The sequence below is a fragment of the Dromaius novaehollandiae genome, chromosome 8 (assembly GCF_036370855.1).
Source record: "Dromaius novaehollandiae isolate bDroNov1 chromosome 8, bDroNov1.hap1, whole genome shotgun sequence".
Lineage (NCBI taxonomy): Eukaryota > Metazoa > Chordata > Aves > Casuariiformes > Dromaiidae > Dromaius > Dromaius novaehollandiae.
In genome coordinates, this window is record NC_088105.1 from 22,629,227 (window position 1) to 22,643,692 (window position 14,466).

The 14,466-nt window shown below is 40.8% G+C and overlaps 1 protein-coding gene across 4 annotated transcripts in view; it reads left to right on the forward strand.

Annotated features, from left to right (window-relative positions):
* The window catches only part of BCAR3 (BCAR3 adaptor protein, NSP family member), an 81,724-nt gene that overhangs the window by 3,661 nt on the left and 63,597 nt on the right, over window positions 1-14,466 (forward strand). Inside the window, exon 3 of one of the 4 annotated variants that reach the window (XM_026116538.2) lies at window positions 607-721. In XM_026116538.2, the coding sequence (XP_025972323.1) occupies window positions 607-721 (115 nt within the window). Of the gene's footprint in view, window positions 1-606; window positions 722-13,030; window positions 13,195-13,214; window positions 13,463-13,599; window positions 13,756-14,466 lie in introns of those variants that run through there. The other 3 variants (XM_026116541.2, XM_026116542.2, XM_026116540.2) reach the window with 3 other exon arrangements.

Here is a 14,466-nt window from a genome sequence, read left to right on the forward strand (position 1 = left end):
TTCTTTTTACTCTGAAAGATGTTAACATCAAATAGAAATTCTGTGCATACTTATAAATAATGTCTTGAATTACTCAGCAGCTTATTTTGGGAATAAGCTAGTAAAGATATAGTAGAGAGACAGGGGAAGAAGAGAGAACAGTTCAGTTTTGATTACCTAAGTACATTAACTGGAACCTCATGTTACTTGAAACAGGGTCATAACCCCTGCTGTCTATTAATTACATTAAGTAGTCTCTTGATTATCCAAAACCTTCCTTTCTAATGTTATTGTTCACTCTGAGATGCATCTTCCTTCATGAGCTTAGTGCAATTAGCATATTAGCGGTTCTGGGTTTTTATTCAAAGGAGTCTTAGTTTTTAGAAACTCTCCAGCTATCTTGACCAGCTTTGCTTTGGGAAAAATTTAGAGACAATGAATGTGTTTTAAAGAAAAATGCTTCATCCCTTTATTGACATAGCTGATTGCTACAAAGGGATTTCATGTAACGTGTGCTTGCTGTTACTTAGTTTACAGTACCGGAAACAGAAAACTTGTCTGAAAGAAATTTGAATTACTCCTGGACTGATAGGTATAGTATGTTCCTTACTCTGGCGTTTGCTGCAGGACCTACTCCATCTTACAGAGGTTGATCTTAGGAAAATGGGAATTGAAAATCAAGTGCACCGAACACACATCATTTCCAATATCCTGCTGCTTCAGGAAATAGAAAAAAAGAGAGGTAAGATCTCCATATTGTCTCCTAAAAGCTGAGAGAATGAGTTAAGGCAGCCTGAGCTTTCCTGTCACAAAGATGAGATAATACTCTGATTCAGCCTACTCTGTCAAATATACTGTTCTGAATAAGAATCACAGGGTTACCATACACAGTACAGTACACAGTAAGAATAGCTAAACATTATGCTGTTAGCAGTGTTTTAAAAAATAATGTAACACATACTTTTTTTAGGACTTGTCATTAGAAAAGACTCCACTTTCATTTTACTTTCTATTGCTCTCACAGTCTTCAGCTTACCAAGATAAAGTAATAGTAACAGGCCATAACTGATGGAAGACTGTGTCAAGAATCTGTCTTCCTCGTTTGGAAAGACCAAAACCAATGTTGTACATGTGCTACCTCACCCACGTGAGGAGAGAGTGAGAGTGTCTTACACAGGCGATCCTTACCCTCCTTTCCTATTTGGGACTTAGCTATAAATTAAGACTTGATCAGAACATCTTTTGTTGCTTTTATGATGCTTCTATCAGTTAAGAATCAAGATGCAACTCAGGCTAGGCTCGTGACGGTTGGAATGAGCATGCTAGCTCCGTAAGCCTTCCTTTTCTGAGGGGAAGGATGTAGTAAGGTATTAGTCAACTATGACTCATTGTACAGGATATTTCAAGAATTATGAACAAGATAATAAGATATGATTGTTAGGCAGCCTGCCCAATAATTCTAAAATATCAGTGCCTAAGGGTTTTACAGATTTCATAGGAAGCAATGTTTTACTTAGCTGAGATTCCTGCCTTTCCCTTCTCTCCGTCAAGATGAAAAGACTTTTAGAGGCTGAGTCGAAATAAATTATTCATAAAATTTGTTTAGCTAGTTTAACTTTTTAGAACAAACTAACATTCGGTGAACTAAAACTAGTTGTGTACAAGTACATTGGTATATTTTTTTCAATATTTTCTGGCAAGTTCAAAATAGATTCAATAATTATGTAATGTTTCCTGTAATTGTTTGGTTTAACTTTCATGAAGTATGAATGTAAATATGACATTTTTGTACCTGCTCCTTTGAACAAATTAGGACATTATTCAAGTTGATTACTGCAGTGCAACTAGAACATGTTTCAATTAGAGTCTTGTTTTCATTTGGTTTGGGGACTTGGTTTTGTAACCTCCCAGCTTCTGGAGTGAAGAATAGATTACTGTTCTCACTGGAGCATGTCAGATGAAGGGACCCCTCGACCAGTCATTCACACAGTGAATCGACTTATAGATATTCATGTAACAGTTCAATCAACTGGATATAACATTCCAAATTCTATTAATATAATTACAGTTTAAGATTGTTCAGCGTCAGATATGTCAGGCTAAATCTAATCTTGCTGTACTGCCAGGGATTTCAGTGAATTTGAATTTGAGTGAAGCATTTTCTCTCAATTGGAGTGTATATTTTATGAGTTCCAAACAGATATCCTGCAAGGTAAGCATGATGCCATGTGTTTCTTTTTTGGCAGTTAAGTGCTGGAGTTTAAGCTAGGTTTTATTAAAAGCAGCAGTGCTTCATATTTTTCTGGATGTTTAAAAATATCTTAGTGTGCAATATTTTCGTTCACTTTCCAGTTTGGGCTAATGAAACAATTAAGTGTATAATTGAATTATATGCTTGAAAACAGAGCTAAATTATAATCTCTGACTAGTTCTGTTTACACCAGGATATTTACACCCGAGGTGGCTTTGCCTGCTGTATTCCGGATTCTGGGAAGGCTGCAGAGCAGCTCAGTCCCGCCAGCCCAGCCTGCCTGCAGACTGCTTTGTTTTCACAGCGGGGCTAATGGCTGTTATCTAGTCTCCAGCCTATTATGACATGTTTTTGCTTTGTGGCTGTCTTTGGCAGAGTGCTGTGTCTAGCAGCAAAGTGCTTAATCAGTTACACTGAAAGCGCTTGTTTTTCAGCACTGAACTGTACTGAAGTCAGACAGTAGAACATCCAATGTTTTAAATCTTCCATTAAGTTAAATAAATGTTATTGTCTCACTAAATGTTAAACCAGTACAGAGCAAAAGATACATTATTCTGTTTGCTGCTTACTTGAGCTTTAAACAATACCATTGTATTTGTTGCTAGTTCAATGTTTTCTATACAGTGCTTGATGTCGTAAGTCATTTTAATATGTACGCATTTTCACAGAGTTAGTTTTATAGGTCTAAGCATTTCTATGTACAGTGACGTTAAGTTTTGGAAAATCTTGTTACAGCATTTTCTGTTTTCTAAAATGTTATTTTAGACAAGCATTCTAAAACGTTACCTGGTTCTCAAGCTGCATTTAACAGGACATGTCTCAGTACGCTGAGATTTGGATTCTTCCCGTCTAACTCCAGGTACTCTGGCTGTGCTTCCACAGTGATTAGTACCAAGATCTATGCATTGACATACTGCCCAGCAACACATTTGACCTGGATCAAATATGTGCACATGATCACTTACCTGTTGAATTAGGCAGAGTGTACAATTCAAAGTTCAGTAGCTTTATGCTTTTATGCTATCTTTATGCCAGCCAATGGGAGGGAAATATTTATAGTAACTGAGTTAACATGAGTAACAATCGCTAATCGTTATTAAAAAAAAAAATATTCAAAATTGTTAAACCACTTAATCCAGCAGAATTAATTTTATAGTGGATCAGTGCTTTGAATAACAGGGCTGTGATATTTTTGGTTGGTATTAGAAAACCTAAAGGCTGCTCTACTGAACTCTTGACCTTAGTTGAAGCTGGGTTTCCAAAATGCCCTCTGTGGCAATCTGTGCCTTCTTCAGCTTTCCTTGAGCTGCTTTTCCCATCTCTGTATCATTCCTTTGTTGTCAACACAACTATTCTACAGCTGCATGGTGAACCTGATTTGGAAAATTATCTGGCTGGAAAATAACTTTTCTTCCCTGTTGTTTATGCAGATAAAGTCCCCTTCCCAGTTCACTGTTCAGCTGCACAAACATTTGTACAAGTATGAATGGTCAGGGAAGGGAGGGCAGGGCAGAGCCATGGTGGCTGAAACAGCCCTCCTGCCGTAAGTGAAACCACAGGCAAAGGTGCTGTATTGGGAGGCAAGTCACTCTGTGCTGCTTCTAGTCATTAGAAAGAGGCAGGTACATTCAGGAAGTAATTTAGTCCACTTTGGATTTTAATCACCTCATGCAGGTGTCTTTTTGTTGTTGTTGTTGTTGATTGTAGAGAGACCCTAGGATGACTGCCTTCGTAGCAGACCACCCAGTAAATGCTTGAAGCTGGTGGAATGAATCTGAGCCTGAAACATCGTCCACAGTTGGACTGGAACATTTCATCTCTTGAGTACGGCCTTCCAAATTTCAAGAAAATGTTTGCTTTCTCTTTTCTAAGTCCAAATGATCTCAAATCATTTGTTTGCGAACCAAAATACACAGGTGGAAATATTATTCCAATTTCTAAAAACTTTCTTGCTAAATGCAAAGAGTATCAGTTCTGTGCACACTTTCTAACACCATTTCATAAACATAAAGCCACAAAAATGGCTGGGTACTGAGTGAAACTGAAAGTTATTTAAATCCAGATCCTGTATCAGATAGTGCCAAAGTAAATGTCAAATGAAACAAATGGGTGTGCCAACCCCTAGTGATGCTTTCCCAGAATACTTGCTCAATCTGTAAGCATTTAATCTAACAAAAATTAAGTTACAAAAGGTATGCATGTTGAGAGCTGTAAATATTCTTTCCATAGTCCTTTTGCCTATATCTTGACTGACTTTTTATGTGCACTGCAGCACATTCTGGATCGTGGTGTCCTGATCAGCTATTCATATACTCATGGCATGCTGTGACTCCTTCGAGATGTACCTTTGGATTTCCTTTACAGGGAGGTTGTAGACAGAGGGTGGGGCCTGCTGCTTGCCTGGGCTTGTCCCAAGAAGGAGCCAGGATGCGTACAGCCTTGGGTACTAAAGCACTCCCAAGTGCCGCAGTGTGTATGTGTGGACTGGACTTCTGTTTGTGCTTACAGCAATGGTATCAGCTGCTATCTAGCACCTTTTTGTTGTCTTATAAATGTTTGTTTGGGATAGCAAAGAAGCCAGGAAATATCTTCCAGATGTAGCTTCTTGTAATATGAGAGAAATAGGTAACAAATTCGGGGTAATCTGACTCCTGTATCACACAAACAATTCTTCCTTTCCAGGCCAAGAGGCAGAGCACTCTGTCCTGTGGCTCTGAGCACTTGGAGAGTGACATACTGGAAGCCATAGCCCTGTAGTTAAGAGTAGTGCTCCGGGAAAGGAACGGTCGTTTTCCAGAATCCCCTGATATAACTAAAGCAGGGTTTGACGCTATGTGGGGTTGGGACAGAGTGATACTTAGTCTATTACAATATTGTGCTACAGTCTTTAGAAGTGTGGTTTAATTGTGGTTTCCTATGAATTACAGTAAAAGAATAAATCATACTTCAGGTATGTTGAGGAAGGGCACCATGTTTCAGCTGCTTCAGCACAGTAGAAATGTCACTATAGAGAGGATAATGTAAATCTAGTAATGTAAATGTCTATTTTGATATAATCAAAAACCAGCCTGGATTTTGCCAGATTTGGAAGATATTTTTTGATTCCTTTATCTTCATGAATTTCAGGATAGAATTATTTTTAGAAAGTTTTGTGTCATTTGATGGTTAAAATGTTTGTGTACACTCCTAAGTATTTGTGATGCATTCTTGTGTGCATTGTTGGTTGAGTTGTGAGTGGAAAGGTATATATAGTCAAGTGACAAGAAGTTTTCTTACGAGGCATTCTAAGAGCTGGAACTATGTTTTTCCACTACGTTTTCTTACTGATCTGAAGTCTGATTAATAGCATTTTATGGCTTAACATTATTTTAATAACATCTTAGAATGTTTATATATAAAATGCAATACTGTTAAGTCTTTTCCTTTGAGAGGCTAACAATATGAAAAATCTTGTCTTTTTTGCTTATATCTGTATTGGTTTTCCTGGAGAGAGAGACTGCTGTTTTAACAGGATTTAAATTCAGATCTTTTATAATTGCATTAGTCTTATACAGAGGAGGCCAGCTTAACGGATTTAAATAAAGTATAAACATTGACACCATTTACTGTGGGTGAATATAAAATAACGTGCAAAACCTGAATTAGGCGAAATGTAAACTGATATTCTGTAACTTTGTGCTTTTGGTGGGGAAAAGAGGTTTTATATTTAAATTCTTATATAACTGTTTTTGCAGATGATGTATTTCTTTCCCTACTGCAGTAGTGCAAAATTAAATGTGAAGTGTTCTCTCTTTCCTGCCATGTGTGTCTTCTCCCTCTCATTCATGATACAGAAGACCTAAGATGTGTGCTATTAAGAAAGAAGATGAGTGAGTGATACTTGTGAATGATACCCCTGCTTGTGCTTGGGACAAAATAGATAGAGAGGCAGAGAAAAGTCCATCTTCAAAAAGTTCTGAAATAACTGAGATGCTCTCTCATGTGTTATTGTCAGAAGGCCAGAAGAATTAGCATAAAGGCATGAATGATATTGCCTCATCGTGTCCAGGTATTTTGCCTTAGTCACTGTCAGATATAGCCCTTTTGCTCATACTGTGTTTTTTTGCTTCTCTTTAAAACATTGCAGACTCAACCAGAATGCTATGGAGTGGTGGTATGTAGTGTCAACCTGGCAGATTCCAGATTAGTGCTGAAGTATGCTGGTAGCTTTGCCAATAGATGGACAGGAGGCTGCTTTGAACGCTCATCTGCGTAACAGATTGCTTGCTACCTGTGTGGTCTATGTTGCTGTCACTGAGAGATATAAGGATTTGAAGGTGTTTGCCATTTCTTTTTGAGGAGCTCAGAAATGTAGATATTGTTACAAAGCTGTAAACATACAAATCTGACTGTACCATTTCATCCATAGAAATTTCCAACTTCATTTATTCTTACTTTCTGGCCTTCTGTTTATCCTTTTCTCTGCATCAGTTATATTCTGAATGAAAAACTCATCAAAGTCTGTCATGTGCAAAGAGAGGCTGTTAATTCTCTTGTATTTGAGACTTTTTACAGAAACATGAAAGAAATGAAGTTTACAAGAACGTCTTAGCTTCATAGTTAACATGGGTCTTCCACTCTTAGAAAAGAGAGGAAAAGAGAGGTGCTGATGAAAAGGAAACCATAAAACCATGTGCAGCTTCCTTCTGGTCTTGTCTTCTGGTTTATGATGTCATTTACCAAAACTAGTCAACAAAAGAAAACTGGTTTTAGTGCAGTTGTAACCATGTTCATCAAACTTTTGAAACAGGACTGGTCTAATCTATGCCAGCACAAATTGTTTGATGTGGTTTTCAGTACCAAATTGAAGGTCGGGGATGGGACAGCATGTCCTTGTCACAGAATACGTGCAATAATTAATTTTTCTAGTGTAAAGTGGATTTACTAATTGGGAGTTCTTAAAGATGATGTTCAGTTTTCTTGCGCTGTATCAGGCAAGGGCTGTTTTTCATTCAGTGTTTTGGTTCTAGCAGTGGCCAGTACTGAGTGACTCAGAATGTGTGGACCTCTGCAGTAAGCAGTTCTGCCAACTTTCGATAACTGCAGTGAAAATTTCTTCCAAAGCTTCCAGTTTCTTTCTGACTTAAGACTCACATTTTTGTGATCTGCAGATTAGAGGAGTTTAACCGTAAACCAGTTCCTATTGGAAAATACTGATTTATCAGAACTGAAGCTTTTAGCCAGTTGTGAATGAAGATCAGACATCTAGTATGATATGAACCGAGTTTGCCCTCTGCTAGGTCCACAAGAAATAAATGTGCTGTAGCCAAAAACTCCAGCAAGTCACAGCATGTTCATGCTCCAGTTTTTCACCGAATGAGCTGAGGGTTATATAACTCCTCTGACTCTCCTGCTTTACTACAGCGTTATTTCCAGGACCATCAGCTGTGAGACGTTTCTAGCTGCAAAACTTCTGAGGCTATGGATCACAAGGCTTCTCGACTCTGACTCGTAATAGATAGTTGTTTGAGGGTTCTGAAAGACTTTGGGTCTGCAGGCCTAAAACAGGCCAAAAAGCAAGACTGGATATTGGTTGCTTTATCCTGGACACCTAGAGAGCTACCGGCTAAATTTGACTGTTTCAGTTAGCAACTAGGGGGACTCTGAGAAAGGACAGTAGCCATTGTTCATAGTTTTCAAATGAAATATTGTGACATTCCAAGTACTGGAGCATTTTTCAGTTTTGGGGTTGTCATTCTAATTTAGCCTGATTTGTCTTCCATTAACTTGAAAATTATCTGTGAATAAATTTGATTTCCTAATCAGCGCTTATGCTGAGCATTATTTTGTCCACAGGGCATCTGTGAGAGTTAAGGGAATGTAGCAGTTTGTTTGTTTGTTTGTTTGTTTTTCTCTTCTAAGACAAGTCTACAGTAAAAACTTGCTTTGATTTTTTTTTTTTTTTTTTTTTTTTTTTTTTTTTTTTTTAGGAAATCTGTAACCACTGCTGTGTGAGCAATCCATGCATACCATGTCATAATCTTGGTGTAGTTACTTCTGCATTTTATCATTGCAGCTGCACAGCAGTGCTTTTAAAGTAGATGGATTTCCTCCCAGCTATTTTAGGAAGACTGGAATTCTGAAGTTTAAGGTCAAACTGAAAAATTCTCATGAACCCTTTTGTTTCATCCCATCATCTCTTTCGTTGCTGTAAGCCAGGTCCCTTTTGAAAATGCTCTCCCAAGAATTGGCAAGTATTCAGTTCTTAATGTGATTAATGTACACAAGCTACAACAAGCAGATATAAAGTCTTGGCACTAGCTGGAGTCCTGGTTATGTTCCTCCTCATTCATCTGTTCAGACAGCTGCTCGTAGAGATGTCTTTGCAGTAGGTGGAAAGATGCACCTGTACACACTCTCCTCTCCTACAGACAGCGGAAGTCGAGGATGACCGTACAAGGCTGCAGCAGTGCGTGATACGTGGGCAGGGACTGTCAGCATACTCTTGGGGTTTTAGCTTCCCCAGCATGATGTCACACAGGACAGCACTTCACCGTTAACATTTTTACGGCAAGGAGATACACAGATAGCGTGATGCTGTGTAGATAAAAAGATGATTAAGGTGGACGGCGGGTCAGCATGGGATACTGGTGGGAGGGCTTGGCAAAGGCACTGCAGTTGTTTCAGGCACAGATGCTTCCAGACTTTATCCCACATCTCAGTAAACCCATTTCCAAAAGTAGACTTAATAAAATATTGAAACACCAAAAATCTTGCAACAAGGAATCTAATCTAATTTAATTCAAACTAACTCACAACTAATGTACTTACCTAGTGTACAGGCAGTCCTGTAAGTTCCTCATTCTTAAAGACTGCAGGCAGATTGCCAATAGAAATGTTGCATATAAAGTGGGTACAAGGATGTGTTGTGTAAATTGTCACAGAGAAGACAAAGTTTCATTTACATCTGAAGACAGAATAAAACTACTAGGGAAAGGATGTAATGACTCATTCAAGAGTAATCACAGTTTATGTAGGACTGCCCAGCTACCAGTCCCATTACTTAGCACCCAGTCATGTAACTAAGGAAATTACTACTCCTTTTCTAATTCTTATTCATAAAAACATGACAATGAACCATGACATTATTTCCTATGTAATTACACTGCCTGAAAATTCCCTGAGTTTTTTAAATCAGTCAATAGAGAACATCTTATGTGCTAAAATTGATTTGCATTTTTAGCATGGTTTTAGATGTTTTTAGCTGAACTGTGGTATATATTATTTAGATAGAGAAGCAAGATATTTTCCTTTAGACAGTGAGGAAAATAATAGTGTGCACTTCTGTAGCATCTTCCACTTGATAAGCTGATGAAGTACTTGCACATTCTTCTTTGTGAAAATCTCTACCATTGTGATGTACATTAGAAAAATTTAAGTATACATCATCTAGGAAGTAAGTGAGTCAGAGTATCGTAACTGTCAGTATAATCCTGATATGTCAACTACTGTTACTGTATTCTCATCATAATTCTATTTTTCTTGCACAGGACTTATTACTGAGACATTGTGGTGCCTAGGGCAGGATCACAGTCTGGTTTTGTTTGGTTCTTTTTTCCTCTCTGTGCTTTTTCCCCACCCCTTTAAGTATATTTTGAAGAAAGATTGTGCATGAAACATCCGATGGGAGATCTCCATAGACTGTTCCTGGTGACAGTGAAATTACGGAGTCTGTGACTGTGCCCAAAACATTTCCGTTACCTCTCATTCCCTGTCCTCTCTACTTAGCTGATTTTGCATGACTGGCAATGACAAAAGATACTGCAGAGTGCTACCAAGCCATTCAAGATTTGCCTGCTTTCCTAGTGCATCAGTAGCTCAAATGTCATTGCATCTGGGAAACTGAAAATGATTGAGTGAGTTTCTGTCATGGGTTTAGGCCTCATTTTATGTGAAATTGGTTTGAATTAAGATCATAACTACTAGGTTTTGTTCAGGGTCAGTGTGATGTTACAATTTTCTGTAATTGGGGGAAGAAGTTATTGAAATGTGGTGTCTGTGCCTGTCAGTGTGCCACAAGTGGAAAGGTATGTCCTACCACCAGTGAATCCTTTGGGAAACTGTTGTCTTTTATATTTACTTGAACGTTTCCTGGCTTGAAAGTGGTTGGTGTGTGGAAAGTGGAAAGGTGTGTGGCAATACCAAGAGCAATAAAGTTTTCCTACTGCTTGTGCCTGTATGTTAGGAATCCAAAGTGGGATTGCTATGGGGAGGGGAGAATAAAAGCACTGTTCAGAAATGCCAAGTGTGAGCTTCTTTTACTTTGGATAAAACTAATTTTCTCATCTTCTCTCTCCTCTTCTTTCCCTACTGCATATTTGATCTCTCTCTATGTTTGTTATTTTCTCTCCTAACTTTACTAAACTTCATCTTACTTGAGCTTTCTTGTGGAAGGATTCTGCTCATATCCGTGACAACTCTCTCAAGACTCTTTCAAGAGAGTCTTTCAAGAACTTTCCTCTCCCAGTAACTGCTTCTGTAACGTACGTATTGGCTAAAGAATCTTGATGAGCTAAAGGTTCCTTAAGCTGCAGCTACACTTCAAAGCAAGGTCCAGTGCTCTTTTTGAAATTGGTTTATTATTAATTTATTTTATTTTTTAAAATTTCATTCTGCTGTAAGATGATGTACGTATAACATTCAATCCAATTTTAGATAGCTCGGATTGCAAAACTCAGTATTCTGCATAAAATGCATAAAAACAAACTACAAAGAGGTAGGTATCCTAGGTCAATATCCAGTGATTTCACCTACGTTAGGTTGCCGTTTGGAATTTTAATCCTGCTGTTGTCACCATCACATGTAGTTTAACTTGTTTGGAGTGAGAATACCACAGTTTCATTTTATTTTTGATGACTAGTTTGATAATACACTGAGGTCTTGGAAGATGAATAATCTGCTCCTTAATGACCTTTACCATTTGGACAGTTTAGGACCACAGCATCAGCAACCTATGAACTAGACACAAGTGTCTCATTAAAACTAGTCCTGGGAGGAATGGAAAAAGAGAGTCAAAGGAAAAGTTATTACAAGGAAAGTAATAGATATTAGAGTGAAATGAAAATAGTGCATGAAAAGGATGTCCCAAAACTGAGGAGCTGTACAACGAGTAGGGATCAAATATTTAATATCAAAATCAATTAAATGTTTGACAGATAAATATGTGACCCTGAAAAGCTAATGTCAATAGGATAGCTGTGAAAAGGTTTACAGAATGGTGGCTTATGAATTCTGACAAGAGGGGAAAAAAGAGAGTTGTCAAAATTGCTTTGGACAGCTGAGTAACTGTGGCAAAACAAGAGAGAACTGTTGACCTGGCAGCTTGAAAGACTGAACTAATAGGAAGAAGAAAAATATGTTAAAGAGAAAAATAGCAGATCTAGACAGTTCTTTGAGACTCAACTGAGTGTCTCTTGATTTCTGTTTAAGCCAAAGCGTTTTGGTTGGGTCAGTGGAACAGCTGAAGGTGCTTGAGATAGAACAATAATTTTGAAGAAATTATCTGTAACGATCAGATTGTTGTAAAGGGTATGCTTTGCCGCAAGGGCTTAACTGACCAAGAACTGGCTCCAGGAGGACTGGAAAGAGTACCAGGTCTTCAGATACACTGAGTATAGGTGTATGAGTAACAACAGAAAAAAACACAAAAAGACTATTAACTTTGATCCAATCTATCCAGCGGATTCAGATCATCTCCTAAAAAGTAACCCTGCAAAACCAAAAAACTAGGAAATGGAAATCAGCACAATTTTACTTGATTACTGCTAAAGGTAGAGGACTTCAAGGAGAGTGAGAGTACAGGACAACATATTCAGACCCAAATGCCTAAAGGTAGGGATGCTGTGGTAAGGTGGGTAAGACTGTTCTGCCTAAATATGTTCTACTGTTGATGCTGTTTTCTTCTTATGAGACCTTTGTTTCAAGAAAGCTATTCTGTATCACTGTAATCAGCCAGTTTCCCAACAGGTATAGACCTCTGGCTTTGAAGAACACAGTTTCTTAAACAAAAGGTCTTTGCAGCATCTAGCAGCAAAGGGTAGTTCTGTCTGGTTGCTCACATTAACCAGGTGGGAAGGCGAAGCACTTTGTGTGCTCAGCTAGTTTCTGCAAGCAGGCACTTTATTTGGGCTCCGAGGCTGAATATGAACTGTCTTCGTCAGAAGGAAGGCTGAGGTGAACAATAGCACGCTAAATGTGCACAGGCCATGGCTGGGTTGAAACAAGCAGTAAAACGGTCTTATCTTAAGAAAGGAGATGGATGGTTTGAATATATGTCTCAGAGGTGTAGTTGCTCAAGGGGGGGGGGGGGGAACATTCCTAGCTATAGCGTCAGCCCGTGCTGTTCTAGATAGCGTGATGAGTACCCAGCATTTCTCGTTGCGCGGGAGAGGCTAGTGTGTGTGCTCCCTTCCGCTGCCGTGGTAATAGCTCCCAGTCCTTTACAGGTGTCTGAATCTTCGTTTTAGAAAACGCATTTTATACCACCAACCTCTTGCATGGATGACTTCATGTAACACGGTGGGAAGAGGGGGAAGTCTACTAATGTCAGTAAATGACATGTGTAAAGTATAGTAAACCCTGAATTGTCCGTTAAAAGGGTGGATTTAGGAAACAGTTAATCTTCGCTTCAGTGCTAATTTAAGCGGAGAAATTATGGAAGGTCTTAAATCCATGAAAAAGGGCAACAAGAGGTCACTGTATGTAAACGGCTTGTACGTCGGGGCTTCAGCGAGACTCGGCCTGAATCGCCTGCGGAGGGGTGGGGTTAGAAAGCCGTAAATCACCGCTCGGCGCTGGCTGCGCGGCTCAGAGCGCCTGCGGGTGCGGCGCTCCCTGGGCTCCCGCACCAGCGCGCGGCCGCGGGGGGCTTCGGAGGCCGCCGCCCCCGCCCGGCCCGGGGCTCCGCCCGCCGCCGCTGCGGCCAGGTGAGTGGCGCCCGGCGTCGGTCCTGCGTGCTGCGCCCGAGGCAGGAGAGTCGCGGAACCGGGTCTGCGCCCAGGGTTTCGGCCGCGGCTTGCGTTTGCGCGGCCGGAGGGAGCGAGCCCCGCAGTAAGGCGCGCTCAGGAGCCTCCGCTCGAGTCGTTCTAGTTCGGTCGTCGCGAAGGGCTCGTCCCCAGCGCAGAGGGGCGCTCGTGTGCGCGCCGGTCCTCCTGCGGCAGGGCGCTGCCTCGGGGGCTCCGAAAACGGCTCCAGGTAGTTGACTGTAAGCGCTCGGGACTGCTGCTGTTGCGGGGCCTGTTCCCCCCGGCCGTCCCGCTCCCGCCGGCCTCCCCGTTTCTCGCCGCCGCCGCCGGCCGCCCCGCCCCGCCCTGCCCCCGCCCCGGCTGCTCGCTGCCGCTGGCCGGCGTCAGCCGGCATCGCCGCCCGCGGGACTGCGCAGCCCGGGGGGGACTGGACGGGACTCGCTGCCGGGAGATCGCTTGGCCGAGACTAAACTTTGGCCTGATCCCCTAAGAGCCGGGCAAGACGCGGCAGTGATCGGAGCGGTACCTGGGGGGGCGGCGTTGGCGTTGTCCCTTTCCCGGGGGAGAGGGGGGGGGTTGGGGGGGTTGGGGGGTGCCCGCCCCGCGGTGAGCGCAGGGGCCGGAGGAGCAGGCAGAGCCCCGACCCTGGCAGCGTTTAACGTGCGGACTCTAGAAATGCCCTGCCCGGGGCTCTGACTACTTAGACGTTTGATCCACTGCGGTGTTTGAGCTTAGATTTTATAGGAATGAATCCCACTGAAATCTCTTCAATATTCTTTAAGCATAGAGCATTGGTGTACTCTAGATATCGAGGTGTTTCACTGAGTGGGCAGAAAGAAAATGCTGTGTTAATTTATTTTTGTCACTGAAAGAGGAACGTATACAGAACTGCTTTCTTCTGTCCAGATCTGTAATTTGCATGAATAGATTGTTAATTCCAAATAATAAATAGCATGCTTGCTGCTGGAAAGATCTTTGAAAGAGTTCATTTTCAGTCAGTGTTTTTTTTCTTGGTGGTGGTGGTGTTTTTTCTTTTTTTTTTTTTAAGTAAAATCGTGGGAACAGAGCAGCAGGCAAAACAATAAATGACTTCCTATGCCGATGAAAGAACAAAAGCTTGTATTTTGAATCGTTAGCTGAAAAATGTGTAGATTTGACTTTAGCCTTGGTGAAGTCCTCTGTTTATTTCTGCTGGCACAGAGGGGAGAGAATGCTTATTTCAAGTCAAGGCTT